The following is a 27892-nucleotide window of genomic DNA, read 5'->3' as shown; positions in this document are numbered from 1 at the left end:
AAAGACGGCAAGAGACGATTCCCCAATAGGAAGATGATCAGTAGGAAGACCACGGAAACGATGGAACGACAATTTACTGGAGGCACATTGAAAAACAAAGTCATGTCTACATAAAAAGAAGAAGAGGAAGAAGAAGATTACTTATTTACTTTGGAATGTTTTGTTACAACTATAGTTTTAAATTTTGATCAATCTTTTTTTCCTTTAGCTTTAAATAAAATAAAATAAAACTAAATTAGAATAAATAAAATTATAAAAAATATAAAAAATTTTAAAAAATACAAACATAAAAAAATTAAGTAAAATTAAATAAAATTAGACAAAATTTAATAAAAGTATAAAAAAATATAAAAATTAAATTAAAGTTATTTTATTTTAAAAGTGATTTATGAGTCTTAGCATAATGATAACTTTAGATTAGCATGTCCAAAGCTATCGCTCTGTAAAGTTTTAGCCAACTCTGCCAAGTTTTATACTTAAATGTAAAACTAAAACCATTTTTACATATAAGACAAGTGTCCGGATCCTTGTTTGAAAAAAAAAACAACGATTTTGAATTTTATAGATTTAATACAAAAATAAATACATTAATTATTATATCTATGGTTTTATTTTAATGGTGTCCATTTTTTCTGAAAAGAAAAATACACATTATTAAAAATTCTAATAAAGTCTTCTTTTGTTGTATATGATCTGTATATCTGATTCGAGGCTATCTTTTTAGTAGGTAGAGAAAGAAAAAATCTACCTTTAAATGAACATTCTGCTTGGTCTGTTTTTTTCCCTTTCACTTTTTAAATGATCTATTAGCAGTTTCTGCTTAAACTACAATATCATCATATATTAAACTTTAATAAATATTTCCACAAAACCTTTGAATAACCTATATCACATGCTTTCTCAAGATCAATGAATACCATATGAACGTTTATTTCTTTATTCTTTTATTTTTCTGTCAACTGGCTTGTACTGACAATTGCATCTGTTTTTGATCGTGCCTAGCACAAATGCAAACTAATTTTCGAATATTTCGATCTTTACGTTTCTGTATTAATTGCTCTCTCCAATATTTCATTGCTGTCGCATTGTTTAAACAATGAACATTATCATCTCCACTATTTACTTCACCTTTAGTTACTTTTTTGAAATGTTTGAGCAACTTTCTTTTTTTATTATTTTGGTGGCCATTTCTGTTACTGTCTTCCTTAATTCAACTTGTTTTCTGTAAAATTCTTAAGTTAATAAATTGCCAAAGTTGTATGTCTAAGCATTTTTCCGTCGCGTTTCACAGTCTCTCTATCTTGTTGATTCCCCATTACTGAGGATCATGATTTCTTCCAATATTCCTAACAATTTTTCTCCATTGGTTTCTATCTTCAGCTGCTCTGAGAGCTTTTCCAGCTGAATTCTTAATTTGGTCGGACCATCTGGTTGGTAATCGTCCTCTTGATCTTCGCCCCAGAATGTTTCCAGAAACAATTGCAGAATACGTTGCAGACATATTGTGGACAGTCTTTTTTTAATCTCGACTCAGTTTGGAAACAGAATGGAAACGTTTGTCCTATGAGCTGTCCAAGGTATGCGCAGCATTTTTCTCCAGCACCACATCTCAAAGGCATCAATTCTCTGTCTCTGTCCCTGTCCCGTATAGAAATATTGAGAATACAACGGCATTCACCAGTCTCATCTTGCTATTTTTAGAGACAGATCTGTCTTTCTAAACTTTAGTTTCGCGACTCATCGCATTTTTTGCCATACCAATACGTCTTCGAATTTCCGCTTTACAGTTACCATCATTAGTTATACTAGATCCGAGATAGACAAAACTGTCCACTATCTGGTATTCCTGTTAGTCAGTTGTATAGTGTGGAATCTGTCGACCACCAGTATTTTTGTCTTAGCTTTATTGATTTTCACACCAACTTTATTGCTTTTGTACTCAACTCTTCGCAGAAGAGTAAACATTTCTTGCTAATTTGCTGCTATAAGTGTAGTGTCATTAGCAAATCTTCAGTTGGAGATTTTCCTATCAGCCACTGTTACTCCACCGGCCCATCCATCTAAAGCCATCCTCATGACATGTTCACCATAAATGTTGAATAAGTCAGGTGATAACACGCATCCTTGTCTAACACCTCTCTCGGTCTTGAATTGGTTTGATTTAGTCGTACTGTGAGATGAGATAAAAACTAGAAAGATGGAATACTTGGGGCACATTGTGAGAGGTGAAAATTACGTACTTTTAAGAAATATCATGCAGGGCAAAAGAAGTGTGGGAAGAAGAAAAATATCGTGGCTTCGTAATCTACGTGAATGGTTCGGGTGTAGTTCGATTGAACTTTTTAGGCGCGCTGCTAACAAAGTCGCAGTGGCCATGATGATTTCCAATCTCCGCTAGGAGTGGCACGAGAAGAAGAAGAAGTCGTACTGTTGCTATACTGGACTGGTACAGATTTTTAATAAGAGTCACCAAGTACATTGGTGTACCCATTTCTATTAAAATGGACCACAGATTTATCCAGCTTACACAATCAAATGCCTTTTGGTAGTCAATGAAGCATATAATCATCTTCTTCTTTGGGTGCCGTGTCCGTATTCAGACGTTGGCCGTCATCATGTTTACAATTTCCTGAAACCTTTCTCTGTCGGCTGCTGAGCGAAATAATTCTTCTACTGTGGAACCACACCATAGTCTAATATTACGCAGCCATGAAAGTTTCTTTCGACCAATCCATCTCTTTCCTTTCACTTTTACTTTTATTATAAGGCGAAGTAGATGGTATTTAGGTCCTCTAATTATATGGCCGAAGTATTCTTTTTTTCTCCTCTTTATGGTGTTTATGAGCAAACGTTCTGAATTGATCATTTGAAGAACATCTTCATTGGAAGTGTGCGAAACCCACGATATCTTTAGGGTTCGTCTATAGTACAACAATTCGAATGCTTCTAACTTGTTTATCGTTGTGGTTTTTAACATCCATGTCTCACAACCATACAATAGGATGGACCACGCATAACATTTCAGGACCTTCTTACGAATATTCATCGACAGGTTTCTGTTGCATAAAACTGCTTTCCAGGTCATAAAAGCCTTACGTGATATTTCGATCCTGGTTATTATCTCTTCATCAGAGTCACAATTTACATTTAACCAGCTGCCAAGGTATTTGAAATGATTTACCCTTTCGATCTTTTCTCCATTAAGAGAAATCAGACCTTGATCTATATTGATCTTTCCAGCTGCCATCCACTTTGTCTTTGAAATGTTGATTTTTAGGCCTCTCGATAACTTGCTTCACTGACTAGATTTAGTAATGTTTAGAGATCTTGTAAATTTTCTGCAAGAATGACTGTATCGTCAGCGTATCTGATATTGTTGATTACTTCTCCACCTAGTCTTACTCCCTCTTGTCTGTCATCCAAAGCCTCCCCAAAGATTTCTTCAGAGTACAGATTAAAAAGAGTGGGTGACAAAACACAACCCTGCCGTACTCCACGTTTTTTGGATATTTTTTCAGTCAAACTGTCTTCAATTTGGATAGAGGCTACTTGATTGTAATATAAGTATTTCAGCAGTCTTATATCGTAGTGGTCAAGTCCTGCTGCCCGTAGGCAATCGAAAAGTGTATCGTGTTGTGCTCTGTCGAACGCCTTCTCGAAGTCGATGAAACAAACCTAAACACAAATATAAATATAATCATAGGTACTTGAAATTCTCTAGACTTTTCAGTGAGTTGTCTCAGGTTCAAGATATGTTCCCGTGCACCTTTACCCTTTACAAACCCCGCTTGTTCCTGAGGTATTTGGTAATGTAGATAGGTTTTCAATCTGTTACACACAGTAACAGTAATTTATTATTTTTGTCTCGAAGGATACTAATATAATCAGAATAAAACTTGTCTATAAATTAAAAAATATTTACCTTCCTTTCGCGTCTTTCCTTCGTTCCATGGTTGTCTTTTAGCCGACGTAAATACGGTGTTATATATACCACCAAATATATTTAATCCCACTGTTACGTAGAAAATAATCCGCCACTGACTAATGTTGTGCTAAAAATTAAAAGAATTTATAATTTTTTGTATAGCAAAGATTTTTGACTACAAAACTTTGTGCTTACAGTTTAATTGCAAAAACTCAAAATTGGTTTATCATCAAATAGTAATTATATTTAAATGAACAAGCTCTTGTTTTTATTGCATCAAACTAGACTTTGTTATTTTTGTCTAGGCACCTATTGCACTGAATGTGTTTTTCGAGTACTTTTAAAAATAGTTTTCTTCAAATTAAAGATGCACATACAGTATGCCAAAAGTTTTGGATAGTTTGCATGGATAGAACCCGAGCATATTGCATAATAATCATCGTGATGACTTACTTGCTGATTAATTTTGGTGGAGTCAATGATGAAGATGGGAGCTTTCACCAAAATTTGAAGGTCATGTCATCGCTTATACAGGGTGAGTCATGAGGAACTTTACATACTTCTACCATATGTAGAGTCCCTCAGGGAGCATATTATGTGGTCACTAAAAAATGTCAACTTCTCTTCTTTATTAATTAACAGGGTGATTTGTGTAATTGACCATTTATTTCATTTTACTATAGTGTTTATACGGCTCATTTGATTTTTTTAATTTTTGCATGATACAGTACACTACTATCAAGCATTCGACTGGTATTAGCTAAACTAAAAAATTCCAGGACTGGCTTTGGAAAAATTAATTTAGGGATTCGTATTAAATATTACACCCTGTATAAATTTTTTTTAAAATGCAATAAGTGGTTTTCAAACTACATAAATAGCCAATGAAAACGACAGATGCGACAATGTTGTCGCACTTTTATTAAATTTTTAGTGAACGATCAAATCTTACCAAAAATAGAACAACCATAATGAAGTATCAAATTATAAGGTATTAATTTAAACAAATGTTATAAATTTCAAACATTTTAATTGAAATGATAAACTGAGTCACTAGACAACAAAAAACAGTAACTACTAACAATAACGAAGAACAATTTAAAAAAAAAAACTAAAAATATATACATAGTTATGATAAACCCATAAATTAGAACTGGAAAAGATACAATAATGGTAACAAAATAAATTTAATTCAAAATAGATTTTCGAAATGGAACCCTGCAGCCTGTACACATTTTTCTTGCCGAATTGTTAATTGACGTATTGAATTACGGATACTCTGAGGATGCTCCTACATGATAGTAGTGTACTGTATCATGCAAAAATTTTAAAAATCAAATGAGCCGTATAAACACTACAGTAAAATGAAATAAATGGTCAATTACACAAATCACCCTGTTAATTAATAAAGAAGAGGAGTTGACATTTTTTAGTGGCCACATGATATGCTCCCTGCGGGACTCTACATATGGTAGAAGTATGTAAAATTCCTCATGACTCACCCTGTACATGTAAGTGAGGCCTTTAAATGGTCAAAAACACTGAAGAAAAACGATTATTATAAGATTGAGTCATACAAAAAAAAAACGTTAGAAAGGTAATTTGGTATTAACGATGAGAAAAAGACACTGGATAATATATTAACATCAAAAAATTTTTAAGACTTCAGAAAGAAAAAGAAAACCATTATTTCCGTATGAAATAGATTTCTGCCTTACGCCAATAGAAATTATGTATTATGCAAGTTTTTTAAGAATATAATATTTGCTAGAAAATGCACAAATATATGAATGGAAGAAGACACGCTGGTGACCCTATATAGAAAAGTGTTTTTCTTGGACTTTTTTTACATCTTTAAAGAGAAGAAGGAAAATCTGCATACAGACACCTGTGACCGACCCAGGTAGTGTTGGGTTCCTAATGCCCTAACAAAGTTGTGCTAGGACGAGATCCCGAGGGAGTAAGGCCCAGTGCATATTGAACCCAGCCGAGACCCAGCACACGCCGGCGAAATCCGTGGACAGTTTTGTGAACCACCGTTAGAAGCGAGGTACCGCAAATTGAACCCATTCTACGACCAGCTCATGCACACCGGTCACACGTGGAAAAGTTTGTCATCAGGGTACAGTTTTTGTGGATCGTGGCGTGCGTGTTCCACTCTCACTGCTTTCTGTTGTTTACTTTTACTTGTTTTTGCGAAATAGACATAGAGAAGCTGATTGAACTCGTTCGGGATCATCCCGTGGTATACGATAGCAGCCACGACGACTATACGAGGACAAAATTAAATGATGAAGAAACAAAGATGGAAGAAAATTACACATAATCAATACGTCTTTATCTTTCGATTCAGAGTCCAGTAAATTGATTAACGAATGCTTATTGATTGAAGTCATTTTAGCAACTGGCCACGGTGACAGCCCACGGATGGGTTTAATATGTGCTGCGCTAGAAAAATAAATGCACGGGTCACCCGTGGCCTTGCCGTGTGTTGGGCTTTGGCTGGGTTGATTATGCGCCAAGCCTTAAATCTTTAACATTTCGTCCAATCACCACTCCGAGACCTGTCCTCTGTCACTCCAGATATCAGGATGGAAGAAATGAGAAAGAAACTTAAGCCAAAAAACAAAAATAAGCATATACAAAACCCTTATACAACCAGTGTTGACATATGGATCGGACACATGGACCATTTACAAGACAGATGGAAACGAAGTATCCTGAGAAGAATATTAGGTGGCATTTGTGAAAATGGTGTTTGGAGAAGGAGGTACAACTACTAGATATATCACAGATATAAACATATATTTGGTGGTAAAGACGTAGTATCACTTATAAAAATAGGAAGACTAAGATGGGCTCCTAGAAGAATCCTTATGTCACAACCTGTGGGAAGTAAAAGTAGGGGTAGACCAAAACTCAGATGGAGGGATGGTGTAGATGAGGATGGTAGACAAATAGGCGCAGCAAACTGGCAACAGTTGGCAATGGATAGAACTGACTGGCGTAATAGACTTGGGAAGGTCGAGGCTTTTCTATAGGGCTGTAGCTCCAATGATGATAATGAATTATGTCTTGTTTCATATATTTATCCTTCTTTAGGTTTGAAATCTTTCCTCTGATTTTTGCCATTACAAGTAAGTGGTCACTATCTAAGTTTGGATTTCGGTAGCTTCTGATATCCATAAGGTCGGAAGAATGCTTTGCATCCATTAGGATGTTATCTATTTGATTAACGGTTTCGTTGTCAGTCCAGAGATCAGTTTTCTATAAATATGCTCATTTTAAGTAATGGTAATATCAACTAAAGAAAAAGATGACAATGACAATTGTCATTAATTGGTAGCGATAACGTACTGTCTGAATTATTTGAAAAATCATTACAATTGAATTACCTAAATCAGTACAAACAATCAAGTACCAAAACTAACACCAATAAATGAAGTATAACAATGATTTTATCTTTAATTTGGTACTTACCTCATCCCTTACAATAAAGTGTGTCAAAACAGGAGCGAACGAAGAAAAAACGATCGATAATCCGTTGGTTAATCCCATCATAATTCCTGAAAAGTTAGGAGCCAGATCCATATGGTTCACGACGTGACCGGATTTACCAGCTCCCTGAGAACCGTTGACAAGTATCATACTCAAAATGGCATAGTTTTTATCACTAGGACCGGCGGTAGTTAGAAGAAAAACGGCAATTGCTGGTACAAGCATAGCTAAAATATGGTTATATATTATGAAATGTGTTATGAAATTTCTCTAAAAACATAACAACAAACATATGGGACATAAAGTATCACATCCGTAACAGAAAAATATTTAGAATGGGCGTGGTGACACTTATGATTATCTTACTATCTTCATTGGCTGCGATCTTGTGCAATATGGACGGTTTCATGTAGATAAAGACTTAGGTATCAAAATAGTTACTGACATCAAGATGCAAACATCAGAATTAGTGAGGATAAAGGATTATTCTGAAATGTGGTATCAAAATTAAGGGCATCTGATTACAAAGATTACCACAACGTGTGATGAATATGGGCTGAAGCTAAACACCTCAAAGGCGTGTACGTTGCGAACGTTGGTGATCATTCTGGCTTTTATCACTTTGTTGCTTGCTATACGAAATAACTGTGTTGAAATCTTTCTATACCATGCTTTTAGGTTAGCAAACCATGGGGCCTTATTTCCTTTACTTTTACCTTGCAAAATGCATTGGAGTAGCTCATATCTGCCTTGGTTTCTCATTATATGTGCCAATTACTACAGCTTACTTTGTACCGCAGACTTTGTCTTTCCATGGTATCTTCAGGATCCTTCTGTATAACCATAGCTCAAAAGCCTGAAGTTTTGATAGAGTTTCCGCATTCTTTGGAGAGCCTTATTTTTGTTTCCAGGCTGAAGTCATGGCTCTTGAACACAGAGCTTATAGTCAAGAATGCACTTTTTGCCTTTCCGATGCAACACTTAATCTCTTGAATATTGTCCTACGACTCATTGAATATAGCTCCCAAGTAGTTGTATTGTGAGACACGTTAATTCATTTGGTTCAAATACAGATTTGCTCCAGTTATGTTTTCCGTGCTGATGATCATTAGATTGGTTTGGCTGCTATTTATATCCAGTCCATATGTTCTAATTGTTTCCGGAATTTTGTTGATTAAGTTTTGCACCCTTCTATGGTATTGAAAAATATTATTGTATCATCTGCATACCGCAAGTTATTGAGCTTGACTCCATTTATTGAGATGCCTTAATCAATATTTTTTAGAGACTCTTCAAAAATGTGCTCGAAGTACAGATTGAATATCAGTGGAGAAATTATGCTCCCCTGTCTCACTCCCCTTAAGATTTTGGCGTGATCCGTATACTCTCCATCTATTCGGAGCACCTCTGATTGATTCCAATACTGGTTAGCTATTATTTTTAGGTCTCTTGCATCAATCGCTATCCTCTTCAGCACTTCCATTATTTGTTCATACTTGACTCTATCAAAAGCCTTCTTGTAGTTAATCAGGCATGCAAAAACATCACAGCTGACATCTCTACATTTCTGAAACTTGCATTTCTGGTAAATTCTTTTGTGGATGAATTTTAAAAACAGCTTTAGTAAATGGTTCATTAGGCTTATGGTCCGATGGTCTTCACAAACTCTTGCTCCTGGTTTTTTGTGCAATGGTACGAAGTCCGATTTGAGCCACTTTACTGGTATTACTCCTGCCTTGTATATTTCATATTTTAGTATTTTTATTTGTTCTGCATCTAATAGCTTCAGCAGTTCTGCAGGAATTTTATCAAGTCCCGGTACCTTTCCTTTTTTCGGAATTTTCTTCAATTGTGGTCTCTTGTATTGTTCTTGGAAACAATAAGGTCGTGGAACAGTTTTTCCAAGTGTTCTTTCCATACTTTCTTTTTATCTTCTTTAGTTATGGCAAGATCCTTCTAAATTTTCCAGCTATTTCCTTCACCTTTCGATGGACGTTAAAGTTATCATATCGACTCTGATACTCCTCTTTTTCTTGACATTGTTATGTTTTTTGGTTCTCTTTGACTTCTCTTAACTTTGTTCTGAGGATGGTATGTATTTTCTTATATTCTTAAAGATTTTCGTTGTTTTTTTTCTCTAATCCATAAGTTTAAATATTTCATCAGTCATCCACGATTTCCGTTTCTCTGTATCTTTTTTCAAGTTGTGTTCTTTTATTTCTCTAAGTGTTGCTTGTATTATGATCAGACTTTCCTCTATAGTTTCTGCATTTCTGCATTTTAGCACCTTTGTATTGAGGTTTTCACTCACCTTCAGTCGAACATTGAAATCTTTCAGTTTTCTAACATCATAATTCTTTATCGACTTACTTGTATTCCTTACCTTCTTCATTCTGACTTTGAAATTACCTACAACTGGTACATGATCAGAATTTATGTCTACCCTCTGGTATGTTTTGACAGATGTACAGCTGTTCCTATTTACTAGCATCAATCTGATTTCTTACAATCGTTCCCACAGAATCCTGTGGAGATTCTAGGTGTACAATTTCCTTGGGTGTAGCTTAAGCCAGGTATTCATGATTACTAATTGATTTGCTTCCGCAAAAATCTCCGGTGTATCTCCCCGATCGTTTCGGTTTTCTAGTCCAAATTTCCAACTGCAGATGATGTTTTGCTGGCCCCAACTTTGGAGTTGAAGTCACACATGACAATTGTTAGGTCTTGCTTGTTCAACCCTTTCGCGACTTGATTAATGCTATGGTACTTCTACCTCTTCTTCTGTTCCTTTTGTTGTCGGTGCATACACTTGCATTATATTGATATCGATTGGTCTTGCTTTCAATTGTATGAGTACCACTCTTGCTAAGATTGGGATAAAGTTGTCAACAGATTTTGCCACTTCGTTTGTCAATATAATGCCGACACTTAATTTATGTTTGCGGTTATCTGTTCCAGAATAGTAAACGCGGTGTTCCCCAATATTTGCGGTTTCTAAACCTGGCCAACGCATTTCGCTTATTCCCTGAATATTTAATTTTATGTGTGCCGTTTCTTGTATTGCATTATGGATTTTACCTTCCAGTGTTATGGTTTTCATGTTTCATGTACCTATTCTGTTGTCTTCTTTGCATTTGAATATTTTTGTTATACTTGTAACTGCTCTTCCCGGAGGTCCGATTGAGGTGCTTACTCCGGAATTGAATTTCACTGAAAGCATAGCCATTTGATTCTACTAGGACTCATCCAATCCAGATCTTTAATGTGGTGCCTTGTTCCAATCTTTCTTTCTCATATCTATGCCGTTGACCGCTTTCACGGTTCTTCCGTCTTTGAAGCCAGTTTCCCAACTCCAGGACAACCGACCACACTTATTTATTTTGTAAAAACATGATTTTATCACTGCAAACTGATAATTTTCTTCCTTTGCTAGAAATGTTATACAGGATGAAAAGTCGTTGTAAATTGGTATTCTGAATTATATTTCAGGGTTATACGATAATGCAACTGTTATACACACAATGCGGTTTACGGTTATTTTTTATCAAATGTTTCCAGTTGTGCAACTACATATTATCTCTGCAGTATACGGATATTTGTATCATAATTCAACTTTATCAATTTTGAGTGTTTCTCCTGACCTCCTAGTTTATCCGAGCACCTTTAACAAGGATGATAATTTTATCCATTTCTCCAAAAAAATATGACAAGTGAATATCAACAAACCGCCGTGATACCTAGCGTGCTGAAAACCGCGTTGGAGATTGAAAACCATCCGGCAGAATTTTTTGTCAAATAACTAATATTCTATTTATAAATAAAATAACAATAAAACAATTAATTTAAATATAACGTCAACTGATGGACAGTAGCCGAGATTAGGAACTTGGCTAAGGCGCCCGTCAGGTTCGAATCTTGGCTAAACGGGGCTCCCGAGATGCAGCCGCCCGGTAATGCAGATCCAATGTTTACCGATATTGGAGCCAATGACGTCAGAGTGGACCTTGACCTATCTGGCGCTCGGTGGAATTTTCGCCATATCTACCTAACCTCACTTAGTTTAGCCTGCAGACCAACGCAGTGTGGCACGTGGAGCCATAAATAAGAGTTAGTTTTCTTATAAGGAACAGTTATCAAGAACCATCTCTCGTCTATGACGCTCGATAGATAGCACCTTTTATCGTTCCGATAAAAGGTGCTACCTTTATAACACAACTTTATATCCCTACACTTTTTACGAAACTTAAAGCCTTTGAAATTTGGGTGTATCGAAGGATTCTACGAAAAAGCTGGGTACATAGATTTCGTAACGATGTTGCTTTGCAGCGGATGAGAAAAGTTAAGTAAGTGGTTCCAACAGTTAAAGTTTTTTCTCGAGCTATCGACAACAAAATTTGTATAGTGAATTTACCAGCCAACGCAAGATATCCGAGCAGGACAAAGGCAGACGTTGGTTATATTAAATGGTAAGTTATATTTCTTAATAGGGTGAAAAAATATAAAAACTTACCAATATTATTCATAATTTTCCTTATAACAGTTGTAGAAATAATGTTCTTTGAATAAATATAATCTGCTATGAAACACATTGCAAATCCCAAAAACAATTCCGTTATAAAGGGAACGGAGATCAGAATGCTATTCTAAAAAAGATATTCTTTGTGAATGCTAAATTAAATGTTGTAAAAAACGTTTAATATATATTACTATTAGATAGAGAAGAATATATTTTGTTTTTATATATTGTGTTTATACTATTATTAAATTATAAAAAAAAATGGGTTCTCCAAATCGATGAAGCATGCAAACACATCATTAGCTATCTGTATTAGAAGTTTTCCAGCTAAAAAGTAGTTCCCTCGTTGCGAGTCTTGCTCTGAATTAAAATTGAACTTCGCTTAAGTGTTCTTCTAATTTGTTGTAAAGGTGCGAGTGAATAGTAGCAAGGAGTAATTTTTAGTACATGTCTCATAAAACTATCAGTCAAACTAATGGGCAGTGGAATGAATATTGATAGTAACCAGTCTTTTGATAAATGCCCATCTCATGTATAGTGTTAATTAGCTTTGTAAGAGCTGTGATTTAGTGTGCTTCTAATAGCTTTAAAATTTCACCGTACACTTCATCAGGTCCTAATGATTTATCATCTTTTTTCCGCGAAAATCTTTGTTAGTTTTGAATCGTAGGGATTATCTATTTCAGTATTTTTTCTGTACCTTCAAATAATTCTTGCCTGTATTTTCCCTGCCTATCGATCTTCAATTCATCCTAAAATATCTAGGTATGTCGTTTCTTAAATAATATTTGCTGTATGTCCTGCTTGGTGCATGCTTGGAATGTTCCACGTACCGGTCGTTTTCACTTCTGGGATTTTATTGACTGACCGGGGGATTCTTAGTACCCTTTCCCCACTTAAGGACTGTCTGAGACTGACTGTCGTTTCATTTAGATTTTCAGCCATTTTAATGTCCTGGGTATATTAATATTTATCGTTAATGTGGTATTCACTCAGTTGTTATAGAAGGTTGAAAATCTCATATTCTTTATTCTCCAACGATTTCTCAATATTCGAGAAATGTTGACGCCAGACTTCTGCATTATTTAGTTATTTACTATTTGCTTAAACAATATGGCCAATTTTTCATTTTCTTTTTCAAACTTTTTCAATCTTTTTCAATCCAAGTTTTTTCTCTTTTGCAGTTTACAGTTACCCTTGAATCTTGATATTATATTTCTGTTACAGTGATTAGTTGTCTAACAATAAGGTTTTATTTCTGCTTTTTTACTTGGTGAGATGGCTTTTACTTTATCCATGATAAGAAAGTTTACAACAACTTTCTGGTACAACAACAATAGAAACTTTAACTTAAACCTCTTGATCCACCTTAATACGGTCTGATTGTGGTAAAGATTTTTGAGCAATTTAATGTTATAGGTGTCCAGATCAAGTGAGTCCAAGCATTAAAATAGTAGTGTATGTGGTACTCTTTAGGATTTTTCGAAATTTGTAAAACATACGTAAATATTTTTCCTAAACTCAATACTCTTTGGTAAGAGTATTCGTATGCAAAAAAGAACCTCGCGAGTATTCATACCGTTTCGGAAAACAAACTGCTCATCACCAGTTATCCCTTTACAAAGTGTATTTATGCCACAATGCAATACTATAATAAAAATTTTGAGCGTGTGACTCATTAAACTGATAAGTCGATAGTTGCTACAGTGTCTGGCATTCCTTTTCTTGGAAATAGTTGTTATAAATATTGATTCTAACCAGTTTTCTGGTAATTTACCGCTACTGTATATCTTATTAAAGAAGGAGGTGATAATCGCAACGCTTGCGTCATCTAATAGTTGTAACAATTTTAAAGGCCGTCAGGACTAGAAGCTTTCCTTTATTTTGCTTGGCCGGTGGCCTTCTGAAAGATTTGAATCGGTGGCCAGTATCTCGGTTAGATGTTACTTCTTGGTCGTCATTAAATAATTTTAATATTTAATGTTTTCATTCGGTTCAGCGCTCTTTAATATCACTTAAAAAAATCTACCACCAGAGTCTTGTAATATATTTTTCCTGTAAATTCTGCTTTTGCCTGTTAATTCTTTTAGTTTTTTATGCAAATGGAAGCTGTGATGTCTTTGCTCCAGTTTCTGAGTCTCTAAACAGGATTCTTATAGCCATCGGTTTTTTGCTACTTTAATCCTTTTTCGGATTTCATTATGTATTTTATTGTATTTTTCTCCATTTATGGATGTGTACTGCCTCCGGACGTCCATTAGATCTAAGATGTCTGATGTCATCCAGTTGGTCGTTGTTGTTTTAAAAGATTTTCTCGAGATGCAACGATTATTATTGTTTTCATTTGTTTTCAGAAAAGTGGAATTGCTTTGCCCCTCGTTCGTCAGACGCAATTGGCTTCCTTCAGTTTTATTTTCTTCTGGGTCCACGTCGTGTTTTACCTTTACCACAAAAATCGTCCAAGTGCAAACCTCCTCGTTGGTAGAGCTGGAAATCCATATTCGTTGAATCAGATATAGGGTGTACCTGATTGGAAGTGTGTGCCATATTCGAGCATTTGTTTGTTACTTCGGAACTTATGAGTCGCACACCAGTGCAGTTACTATCCTTTCAGGCTTTAGAACTCGTACAAGACTGTACACCCTTACAACAACTTCCACAAATTCCACAACTTTCGAATAAAATGGTCATCCAACATCAGCTATATTCTTCTTCTTCTTTAAGTTCCATCTTCTATCGAAGGTGGTGAATCATCATGGCTATGCGGACTCTGTTGACTACCGCTCTAAAAAGTTCTGCACTACTGCATTCAAACCATTCCCTTAAGTTCTTAAGCCAGGATATTCTCCGTCTTCCCACATTTCGCTTTCTTCGGATTTTGCCTTGCATAATAAGTTGTAGTAATGCGTATTTTTGCCCTCTCATCACATGTCCTAAGTACTCTATCTCTATCTTCTATTTTAATTTCGTTGAACTTGTTGTTCATTTCTTGAAAAACCGTATTTAAAGTGCCTGGGTCTTGGAGTGCATCTTAGACTAACGGATTAAATTATGATAAATTAGATTTCTATAAAATATTCTAATTAGGATACTTACAGATTTAAGATCGAAGTGCATAATCTTGTCAAAATAAATAGAAGTTTCCGAAATAAACAACCAGTGAGTAAAGTTACAACAAATATTGGTAACTAGCACAGCAATCAACGGCTTAGATGTGAGTATTTCCTTCCAGGGAACCGACAAGTTGTCCTAAAATAATAAAGTTTACCTGTTATTAGCAAAAAATTTTCTTTAATGTAAAATTGATTGGTCAATATTTTAGTGCTTAAATAAGAAAGCTGCCTAAAAATTGTTAAAAATAGTATATTTCGTCCCAGCCCAACCAGTTGGAAGCTGGTTGATAATAGCGAATGTCAAATGCTTTGAAATATTTATCGATAATGGTGTAGTATTTTAGTTGACGACAACCAAAGAAATAACAGAAGTAAACATGGAAATAGGTAATTGTTATTAACTAATTAAGCAAAGTCCATCCGCTAGATCAGAGGTTCCCAACCAGTATGCCGTAGCACACTGGTATGTCCTGAAGTTCCTTTAGGTGTGCCACGCAATTTTACCGTCTGTTTTACTAGTATTTACTTGTAGAAAAAGAAAGTTGAAAATAAAGCTACCTGGGGCATGTTTCGGTTAACAAACAATTGCAATGTAGAACCAAATCTGTCAGACCTTTTTTTGAAAAATCTTAGTAAGCTGAATGACAATATCAAAAGGTATTTTCCCTCCCTCGATACGTCATCAATGGACTGGGTGCGAAATTCATACATCAAGTCATCTTATGACACGGCCTTGTTCATTACTGTTGAAGGGAGTAAACTGACAGATATAAAAAACGACCTTGGACTCAGACTTAAGTACAGTAAGCTAGTTGAAGAAACAAAGGTTTCAGTGAAAACTGAAAGAAATCAAAGATAATGTAGATGTTGCATCATTTTCTTTTCTTAATTTTAGTAATTAGTTTACATAATGAGCACAGCATTAGCTCAATGAATTATGTTTTAAATTATATTTTTGAAGAAAGTTACATATTAAAAAAATCACATAACAATACATTATGATTATACTCATTATAGAGATTATTTACTCAAGTGTGCCGTGGATAAACGAGTTTTTAAGTTGTTGTGCCTCAAGCGAACAAAGGTTGGGAACCGCTACTGCTAGATCTTTGCACAAGTATGACATTGTTCACGAATTATTGTTTATATTACGTCTCTTTCCTTCTCACAGAAACGATTACCTTAAGCCACCTGGCGCAAGAGCACAATTCGTCAAACTCTTTGAGTATGAATCGGTATCATTAGAGTCTTATACCGCGTTATTTCTACATAAACTTGCTTCATCAGAGAGGTCTATACAAATCCTAACACAGAACGGCCACTGTGTTTGGCTTCTGCTTATTTCCCACTTGAACTGAATAGCTACAAAAGGTGGCATCTACAATTGGTAGAGATTGTAACTTTAATACAGAAATTTGAAAATAATGTATCTTTTATACTCTTAAAATTATTAAAAATTGATATATCCGAGATAAAAATATAGTTGACTTTAACAATCATTCAGCAATAACAGACATTAGTATTACTAGTAGCTTATATTCTGAGTGTAAAGAGGATTTAGGATTTTATGGAATGCTTAAATAAATATTATGCAAAAGTATCGTGATGTAAAGTTTCGCTTAATCCATCTTCAATGCATTACTTACTCGATCAGTCGCAGTGTTTAAACTATTTACAATGTAATTCTTCTCCTCTTCGCTAATTGTAGTATGACTACTTGGGTCGTTGCTGCCAATATAGGCATAAATACCAACCACTATCAACATGACAGTGTTAAAGAGATAAAAGACCATGGGCCATCCATAGCGTGTCGAAGAAATGTATCCAGTCAATATCAAGGAAGAACATATACCTAGTGTTGCACCTGAAACAATATATTTTGTTACAAGTTTGAATATTATTTGAGTGAATATAAAAATGATTGATTATGCTAAAATTATAAACTTAGGATGCTACAACAAATTACCGTTTTCTTTTTTTAGGATGAGTCTCTATATCTCGTCTCTTACTCATACTGTTTTATCAAATTCAATTATCTATGATCATTCTATAACTCCACTTATGGTGACAAATGAGTGGATCGAGTAACTCAGGAGTTACCACTGCTGGTCCTAAGTCCAGATAAAGGAGGAAGGTTGGGCAGTGGGCTGACAACCCACTTCCAGAAAAAACACAATGTTACGAAACCTGAACATTTGACTCGGAATACATGACGGAACTTTCGGAAATGAGTCAAGCTACGAAACATGGACTATATATTTGGAAACTGGAATGTAAGGACACTAAATAGACCAGGAGCTCAAAACGCACTTCTGTAAGAACTAAAATGATATAAGCTGCTCTTCAGGAGACAAGATGGCTGGGAAAAGGTGTCAGGGACACTAAAACGCAACAATTCTATATACTGAGAAGAAACAAGGAAGCAAAGAATGTGGAGTTGCATTTGTCGTGGATAATGATTTTAAGTCAAAAATCATAGACTTCCAGGCCGTCAGTGAAAGGATATGTAAGTTAAGAATTTGTACACACTTCTTCAACCTAACAATAATAAACATTCACTGCCCAACAGAAGAATAAGAACAACATACAAAGAAAAGCTTTTACCAACAGCTGGAGATAGTATATGACAATGCGCTCAAAAATGACATCAAGATTATAATGGGTGATATAAAGGCTAAAATAGGTAAAGAGTCACAGTTCTATGGCACAACAGCAAAACACCCACTGCATAATGAAACAAGCGAGAATAGGTTGTAAAAACATGGTTATAAGTTCAACATGCTTCTTAGATAAAGACATACACAAAATGACATGAATTTCACCAGATGGAACTACAACCAATCAAATCGACCATGTGCTGGTAGACAAAAGGGCAGCTAGTAATATCTCAGATGTGAGAAAAGGACAAGGAGCATGCTGTGGATCAGACAATCTTTGACTCCAAACCAAATTTAGAAGCAGAGTTAACAAAGAAAGAAACGAAAGACAACAAAAAACAAATAAACTGGACATGGAAAAACTGACTATTCAGGAATGTTAAGAGAAGTTCGAAGAAGAAGTCGCAAATAGTTTAAGGACGCTAGAATTGCACGCAATATCAAAAAAACAATACTGAGAAGCAGCGTAGACCCTGAGAAACAAGAAAAAGGAGAGGAGAGGAGCATGGTTCAATGACGAGTGCAGACAAGCAATAGAGGAAAGAAATGAAGCACACAAAATGTATGTAATAAGAAGAACACGAGAAAAACGAACATCATTTGAAGCCGCAAGACGGAAAGCAGACAAGATATGTAGAAATAAAACAAGAGCCTATAAAAATGGATAAATGAAAAAATGAAAGAAAATTTCAAACAAAAACGAAATTATAGGGGCTAACGAATACCTATAAAAGATAAAAGGTGGGTATAAAGCTCAAAGACGGGCTTCCGACGGGGAAGATCGACACTGGATCCAATATTTACAGTCAAATAGATCTTGAATACATCATGGGAACATGACATTGATGTTCACAACGTGTTTGTAGACTTCAAACAGGCATATGACTCAGTCGAAAGGAGCAAACTCTACAATATATTGGCTGAATTGGCAATACCACACAAGCTAACTAGACTCATTAAAGCCACCATGGATGAAACTCAGGCATTTGTACGAATACAAAACCACCGGACAGACTTTTACAAAATTTTGCAGGGACTAAAGCAGGGAGATGGGCTGGCCCCAATTTTGTTTAACCTGGCACTGGAGTATGCGGTTAGGAAAATGCAAACTGGACGAGGGAATCTACTGACCTACCGAACGGTTCAACTGGACGCTTATGCCGATAATATTAATATTATGAGTAGAACATCAACCGGAGCACAGGAAACATACGCAGAGTTAAAAACGCAAACAAAAAGCTAGGTCTGGAAATTAACGCAGAAAAAACAAAAATATTGATACAGACGAGAAGAAATATAGTCCCACAAAAGTAATATACATGAAGATGACATTGAAACGGTTGGAAAGTTTACACCTGGGTGTAGAAGTATATGCCAACGGATCAGAAGATGAAGAAATACGGAAGAGAATAACGCAGGCAAACAGAGCCTATTTTGTCCTCTGTAGAACCTTAATTCGTCCAATAGCATGCTATGGCAGTGAAGCATGGGTTCTGAAAGAAACATCCAAAAGCAAACTCGACACATTCGAAAGCAAAATACTGAGGAGAATACTAGAACCTGTGAGGGAAAACGGAATCTTCAGAAGTCATTAGAATGCAATGATTGTAATGGGTTGGACATGTGATAAGAATGGGACTTCAGATAGGCTACCAAAAAAGCACTGAATGCTAGAATACAGGGAAAGAGATCGGTTGGAAATCCAAAAAAGCGCTGGAAAGACACAGTAAACAGCGACGCACAAGCCCTTTTAGGAGTCCTTGTATGGAGAAGATCAGCCACACACAAGCAAGGGTGAAGGCAAAAAATAAAGGAGGCCAAGGCTCAATTTGGGCTGTAGTGCCGTAGAAGAAGAAGAAAAAGGTAGTTTAAAGTCAAAAAACTGGGCCGACGAACATTTTTTTACTTTTAGTTGGTGCAAAGATGCACCAGCAATCATTCACTAGCCAAATATTAAAATATTCAGTGATGAAAAGTATCACTTTTCTAGGGTATACTTTACACCAATAATAAAACTAAGTTGTTCTTTTTATAAATACGTATAAGCGGATACACAAACGCACTGTAAGTGAAATCAAATCTTAACTGTCTTTTCTTTTATATTTTATAATTAATTTAATATTTTGTTTGAATTTGACAGGTATTTCAGAAGTAAACAACGTATGCTTTGTTAATACTTTAACAGGTGGCGTTAGGTGAATTTGTTTAAAATATAAAAAAAATTAATAAATAATAAAATTACCTTCTTCAATTTTTAAAATATTATTTAAATTTTTAAAAATACAGAAAATATAGTATGAACCGTTGCACTAGTTTATTGTACCGCCACTTTTTTTGGATTCCCATGTTTCTTCTAGATCCATTATCTTGTTTGATGAAGTTACTTTCTTTTTTAAAAAGTTAGATGATCTTACCTGAATAAACAAAAGTGCCCAATCTACTTCTCTCTGGAACAGGTATCCACTTGCCTAATATTCCGTGCATTGACGGAAACAAAAATCCTTGAGATAGACCTTGAAAAAATCGGCAAACCATAACTCCTTTTGAGCCAAAATATAGAGCTGCTGAAGGTATCACGAGACCGGCTGTTGCAGTGATCGTGGTACTTACAACCAAAAACCATTTGCCACCATATTTATCAGATAAGTATCCTGCGGCTATTTGAGGAATAAAGTAGCCCCATAAAAAAGAGGCCATCACTAAGCTTTTGTCATCCCAGTTGTAGGTCTACGAAAATAAAATTATTACAGACAATTCATATTTCCTATTTAATAGAGACAAGAAACAATTAAAAAACAATTTTTTGGTTAGACAAATACACCTTTCCCTGGAGCCTCCCCCTTTTCTTCAGCAATATGTGATATATGTTCTCTGATATATATGAACACTGGAAGATTAAGTCGGCAGTGTATGAGTGCACTGTCCGGTAATAATAATATTTCTTGTACAAGAGCCTGAAAAAAAATTGGACAATATACAAAAAAAAAGAAAATCTAGAACAGAACTTGGAAAGTATTCTACTGAGTCTCCAAAGAAAAATGTAGAGAAAACTAACAGAAATGCGACCCCAATCGCAAACTGGATTGAAGCCAAATTGTTCTAAATTGGACAACATCTAAAGAAAGAATTGTACAACGAAGAGTGCAACAAGGTAACATAAAAACCATGAGATTCTTTAAATAATTCTTAAATAAAGCTCAAATTGCCTTGAGGGAAGCTAATATTCGAAACATAAAGGCGAAGACAGATGAAAAAATTTGACGGATATTTCATGTAAGTATTTTTTCTAATTTCTTAAATTAAGAAAAGAAATAACTCACCGGTATGTCTTTGTTGCTGTTGGCTGTTGGATCAGTCATGGCTACTATGGCAACAGTCAATGCTGTTCTAGTAACGAAACAACAAGTTATCAAAATACAAAGGATAAGAGCTTGGGAATGTCTTTTTCCAATCGTTGGCCCTGAAATATGAGAATGTTTAAATATTACTAGTAAATATCACTTACATAGATTATATCGCCCAAAGTGACACAATCGCGGAACTTTAACTAGGTTACTCCGTTATTTTCCTGAGAATACTGCACACTGGATTGTTTAAGAAATGTGAAGAGGTCAGTGGATGAAGTCAGTTTGGTTTCAAAAATGGACTTGGCACGAGAGAAGCGATCTTTAGTATGCAAACATTAATACAGAATTCTTTAGATCAAAGAAAGGATGTTTTTGTCTGTTTCATCGAGTATGAATAAGCATTCGATAATGTAAAACACGAATTGATGATAAAATACCTACAAGAGTTGGGATTGGACGACAAGGATATAAGAATTATCGCCAATCTGTATTGCAACCAGACAGCAACAGTACGTCTTCAAAATTTCAACGAAACAGAAGATTTCTCCATTAAAAAAGGAGTAAGGCAAGGTTGTATACTGTCTCCAATGCTGTTCAATTTATACGTAGAAAAAGCCTTCGCAGAAGCACTGGCAGACTCTAATAAGGGTAGTTAACGGCATATTTATTAATAACATCAGGTATGCCGATGATACAGCCATAGTGGCAGATAACATCGAAGATCTTCAATGCCTTTTAAATGATCTAACTCTTGCAAGTGAAGCTCGGGGTTTGAAAATAAATATCAAGAAGTCAAAAACAATGATTATAAGTAGAATTGATTACCCCAACGCTAAGATATATGTCTCTGGAGAAGAAATAAATCGAACAGGTCAGGCAATTTAAATACTTGGGTTGTTTGCTGAACGAGGGTTGGGACCCCGAGAATGAAATAAAGAGCAGAGTTGAACAAGCCAGAAAAGCTTTTTGAGGCTTCGTAAGTTTCTGACTGATTGCAAATTGGACTTCAAACTCCGATACAAGATGCTCAAGTGTTACGTGTGGCCTGTTCTCGTGTACGGAATGGAAGCATGGACGTTAAAGGCCAGTTCCATTAACAAACTTGAAGTGTTTGAAATGTGGTGCCTGCGTAGAATGCTTATAATATCATGGACAGACAGGGTCAGAAATGAGGAAGTACTCAGAAGAGCGGGCTTACAGGATAGGGAACTTTTTAGTTATGTAAAAAGTAAGAAGACTGCATACTTGGGACACATATTACGAGGAGAAATATATACTTTTCAGCAACTGAAACTCGAAGGGAAGATAGAGTGTAGGAGAGGTCTGGGACGTAAAAAAATGTCATGGCTGCGCAATGTTCGACAATGGACAGGAATCCACAGCTATGTAATGCTTCGCAATGCTGCTAAAAACACAATTATTTAATCCTGACTATTTAACATCTCACCTGACAAGACGATGTACGGTGGACGCCTACGCAGAAATGCACACCACCTTAAGAAGAAGAAGACTCCGTTATTCGAGGAAACTGTGCAAAAAGTACTTCATTGGTTGAAGTGTTATTTTATCTTATTTGCTAACCAGATACAGGCATCTTGTCAAAATGAGTTATTAGAAGTTGGTATTGCCGATATTCCTACATTTTTGTCGATATTTCATCAACTTTGCACATTCTTGTTGTAGAACACCAATGATTAAGACAAAGTGATTGGCATACCTTGTAGGGAACCTGCCTCTCGCTGTTTTACCTTCCACGCCAACCTGTATTGGGAATTTCTCAAGGCCATTTCTTTAAAAAACATGTCCAAAATAGGCTATTATTTTCTCAGTTACATATTCCTTTTGACTGATGTTACTACAAATGCAAGCCAACCTCATCACATGTAGAATATAATAAAAAACCATTAAGTTTTATCCGAAAATCAACAGAATCATACAAAAAATTCCATGACAGGAAGTTTTAATTATTATGAGAGATTTGAATGCTAAGTTTGGAGCTGAAGATAAAACACAGTAGATCAAAGCACATGGACTTAAATTCAGAAACGAGAGTGGAGACGTCCTAGAAAAATTCGTAAAAGACTCAAAATTAGTTGTCACTACCACATTCTACCAATTACCACCTCGGCAGCTGTACACGTGAAAATCCCCTTAAGATAGACCCAAGAGAATCATAAGGAGTCAATATTTTTTTTTCAATTTTTCTTCTTTTCCCGTGTTCGTTATGGTTACTCCTAAGTATTCAAATTCTGACACTTTTTCAAGAAATTATAAACAGTCTCTGCTCCTTTCATTTTGATATATTTGTTATTATTTGTTATGTCTCCTTTTATTTCCATATATTGTGTTTCTGTTTGGTTTATTATTAATCCTTATCTTTTCGCTTCTTCTTCAAATTTCTGGAAAACTTTTTCTAAATGTTTTTTGTTTTCACTAGTATCACATCATCCGCGTACGCTATGAACTGTTCCCTGCTATTAAAAATAGTCATGTTTGTGCTCATATTTGATCTTCTTATGATTTGTTCTAATACTAGGTTAAATAAATTCGTTGATAGCGCATGCCCTTGTTTTAAACCTCTATTTACTGTGAACTGTCTTGAAAAGCTTCCTTTCATTGTTACCCTATTTATCGTGTTCCTAAGCGTCATTCTTACTAGCCTTACAAGATTTTCTGGTATTTTTAATGTCCTCATGGCTTCATATAGCATCGTTCGATTTAGGGAGTCATATGCTTGTTTAAAATCAATAAATAGCATATGTAATCTGTAGTAATCTTAAGTTTTGTTCATAGCTATTATTTTGTATTAATTTTAACATACTTATTTGATCAGCAGCTGTTCTTTCTGGTCTAAAATCTCCCTGGTATTCTCCAATCACTTTGTTGTCATTTTTAATTAATCTCTTTCTAATAATTTTTGCAAGTATTTTATAGAATATTTCGAACTATACCTTTATAGTTTTCGCACTCCGTTTTGTCTCATTTTTTGTAGATAGGAAAAATAAGAGCGGTATTTCATTGTTTCGGCATTTCTTCCTTTTGCCAAATTATTAGTGGCAGGTAAAATATCCTTTCCTTCAATCTTTCGCCACCTTCCTTAAAAATCTCAGCTGGGATACCACTTCCTTCTGCACTTTTGTTATTTTTTAGGTCTCTTATTATTTTTTTGACTTCATTCAAAGTTGGTTTCTCGCACGTCCCTTCTTTATCTTCTTGCCGTTTCTCATTTCCCTCCAGTTCCTCTTATTGGCTACTATACTGTACTATACTGTATTTAATAGATCTTCGAAATATTCCTCTGTTATCTGCTTAATTTTTCTATTGTTTCACCTAGAAGTAAGCCTTCTTTGTTTCTGCAATACTTTGGATTATTCTTTGTAGTTTCTCTGGATTTCTTAAGTTCCTAGTAGAAATTCTTTACCTCTTTGTTTATGTAGACTTCTTCTATGTTTTTCAATTGCTTTTCTAGCTGTTTTCTTTTCTGCCAATAATTCTTTTCACTTCCCTTCTTCTTGTCACATAGTTTTGCCACATTTTGGGTATTTTCTTCATCTCTTTGTAGTTTTGCCTTGTTCCTTTTTACCAAAGCACTCCTTCATTCTTCATCGAACCAGTCTTGCCGTCTTTTCATATGCTCTCTTCCTATACACTTTTCCGCTACTTTCAACATGGCTGTCTGCATGGTTTGCCACTCTTTTTCTATATCCTGTTTGACTGGATTCTCTAGTTTTTTGAAGTTATACTTCTATACGCGCGCTCTACGTTGAAAATTTGTATGGGAGTGAATCTGTGAAATCATTATATATGTAAGATAATGAGTAAGAGAGAGACAGAAGATATATTTTCTCTCTCTTCCTCTCTCGAATATAAAAATGTTCCTTTTGTATATATATTTAATATTATATATATTATATATATACATATAATATGTATATATAATAAAATATTTATTAATATTATTATTGATGTGATATGTTTTGTATTATTTATTAAATGTTCATAATTACATTAGTCTTTTGTATTTTAAAATAATAATCTCAATAAATCACTGTATGACCCAGAACTGTCATTTTGAAATAAGTTTGTGTCATGTCCTCGGTAGTATAGTAGTCAGTATCCCAGCCTGTCACGCGGGAGACCGGGTTTCGATTCCCGGTCGGGGAGGACTTTATTATTAATATTATTACATCGTAAATTAAACACATGCGTAAGTAGAAAAGTTATGTATATTATTGTCATTTTTAAATACTTATGAATATTGCATTTTAATTTGTATTGTATTATTATATTGAATTATGTTGTAGTGTATTGTATTTTATTTTTATATTAATAACAAAATAAACAATGAATTTTACTGCAGAGTATGTGTAAAAAAAATTTTGCATTCAACTCCTTTCATACATATATGAAAATAAAAATATACATTTTCATCAAAATATTGATTCAATCCTTCATTTACTATACTCCTATTACAGGTCAAATAATGTCGTTTATTAATTGTTAGTAAGTTGTTATTAATTATGTTTCTCTTTCTGCTATGTCTTACCTATAGCATTACATATGTAATGGTTGTGCAGATTGACTCCCAAATAAATTTGTAACGGCGAATGCGTTTATAGAAGTATAACTTCTACCGGCAGTCCCACTGGACTGGCAGACCCGTTTTTATTTATTTATTTCTCTAGTCTGTTTACAACCTGCTTCTCTTAAAGGCACTCTAATCGGTAATTTAATCTATCTCTAACAGATTTTGAAATTATTGGTAGTTCTTGTTTTAGTTTTGCTAGTATTAGTGTAAGGTCACTGTTGGTATCTGCCGCTTTGTAACTCCTGCAATCAAATAATGCCTTATCATGTTTGCTTTTAATTATGTCCAAGTCCATGTTACCTTATGAATGTCTTTATGATCAAACCTTCTGCTAGCTATCTTTATTTTGTTCTCTGTAGCAAATTCTATTAACTTTTTCCCGTTTCCATTTGATTCCTTATGTAAACTTTATCCCCCTGTTATTCTTCTATATATTTCCTCTTTTCCGACTTTTGCATTCATGTCACCATTATCTTTATAATGAATTTCTGTATATTTCCTATTAGGGTGCTTTGCTTTTCGTAGAACTCTGTTTTTTTTTTTTTTTTCTAAATCTTTATCTTCAGTGGGCGCATGTACATTAATAATAATTATCTTCCTATACTTTCCTCTTACTCTTAAGTAACATATTCTGTCTGATATTGGTGACGCACCATAAAATATAAAATAATACTGCAATATGTAATAACTTTTGAAACTATGCCTTCAATTTTTATCGGTACAGATGAGTCGAGGTAAGATAACCTTACCACTGAAGGAAGGGGACTTTTTGGCCAAACACATTTGTACGGCTCTAATACCTTAGGTAGTTAATATAAAAATAGTGATGTTGGTACCAGAAGCAGGAAAAAATTTTTTTCTTCAAACGTCAAATAATGATGACATTACTTATCTAACTTGATCCTGTCAAAGTTTGATGTCTCCGCCGGCAGCAGTTTTTTTCCCATTTCTTTACGGCGGAGGGAAAAATTTTGTCATGGCAACAATATGAAACATGTCACAAAGCAACAATACAAATGTCATTAACAACAATTAAACATCATTTTTATTTATAGTAATATTAAAAGTACAATTAGTAATGAGGCATTTTCAAAATTGAAACCGTGCAAAAAAAAATGTTCCCGACTCTTGATACGCATTGGTAATTGTTGCTGATACTGATGGTCGAGAACAACTTTCAGCAATCATTCCCGATGTTGGCGAATCATGAGGGTTTAAAATTTTTTGAGCATTATCGTTCTTATCGGAGTTGGAGGGCCCCAAACGTGCTACTGCATCATTAGCCGCGGACTCAATTTCGTTTAGGTTTTCCATTTTCGCACTAAATTTGCGCTTGCGGTTGCAACAACAATAAGCTGTCTTTAATAATTGCAAACAACTGTCAAACAACTGTAACCAGGGAGACGCAAATCCCACCGACGAGTTAATTATTTTAATTTCTAACATCTAGACTACTTTGATAGTTGTCACAGTTAATTTCGAGTAAAAATAGCGTATGAATTGTACTATTTATGGTTGAAAATTGCTACGTTTGAAGAAAAAATAGTATACTTTATTCGGCAAAGAAGCGACTTTTCTTGACTTGTCCTCTATTACGCGCCTCACTTCATTTGGCGCGTCAAGAAAAGTCATGCTTCTCCGCCTCATAAAGTAATATACACTATTATTTTTCCCCATTTTCGGAAATTTGCCACCTTACGGCATTCAAACACAAAGTTTCGGATCGGTATCTAGTTTAATTTTTTTTAACGGCGTTCATTTCGGCTGGAACAGTGGTGAGAAATCTAAGGCGCAACACTTAAGTTAAACCACCATTCTTAGAGTAACTATAGGAATGTGCGGCATAGTTTCTAAAATTGTTATTACATATTGTAGTATTGATTTATTTGTGATTCATGTTGGGTCAAATGACCTCTCAAAAATATCCCATGAGCTCGCTGGTCAAACAAATATATTTACCAGTTTAATTTACATTGAGGATATAAATTAAAAACGTGTTAACAGAAATGGAGATTCTTTGTTATACTTATATATAAAATACAGAGTTGTACTTACCAATATTAACAGCAGCTACATCCTTATTCATCAAACCCAAAACTTCTTGGGACTTTTCTTCAGAAACATCATGTTTGTTATAATTATTCATTTTTGACAATTAATGATTTCAATGAATATTTATAATTTAGGTTGTAGATATCTGTTTATATTAAAACCAAATCTACAGGTGTTCAACCTAACACTGATTGGA

The 27892-nt window shown here is 34.8% G+C and overlaps 1 protein-coding gene across 1 annotated transcript; it reads right to left on the bottom strand.

The window, feature by feature from the left end:
• Positions 1–550: 550 nt before the first annotated feature.
• LOC140437596 (putative inorganic phosphate cotransporter) lies at positions 551–27892 on the bottom strand. The gene is made up of 9 exons (XM_072527203.1): positions 27700–27892; positions 21030–21169; positions 20124–20436; positions 16699–16916; positions 15036–15188; positions 11934–12066; positions 7406–7650; positions 3923–4052; positions 551–632 (listed from the first exon to the last, which is right to left on the bottom strand). Exons 1-9 carry the CDS (start codon positions 27788–27790, stop codon positions 601–603), a joined length of 1455 nt encoding a protein of 484 aa, XP_072383304.1. The 5' UTR covers positions 27791–27892; the 3' UTR covers positions 551–600.

This window comes from Diabrotica undecimpunctata, chromosome 1 (genome assembly GCF_040954645.1).
Source record: "Diabrotica undecimpunctata isolate CICGRU chromosome 1, icDiaUnde3, whole genome shotgun sequence".
NCBI lineage: Eukaryota > Metazoa > Arthropoda > Insecta > Coleoptera > Chrysomelidae > Diabrotica > Diabrotica undecimpunctata.
This window is presented reverse-complemented; position numbering and strand designations above follow the sequence as displayed.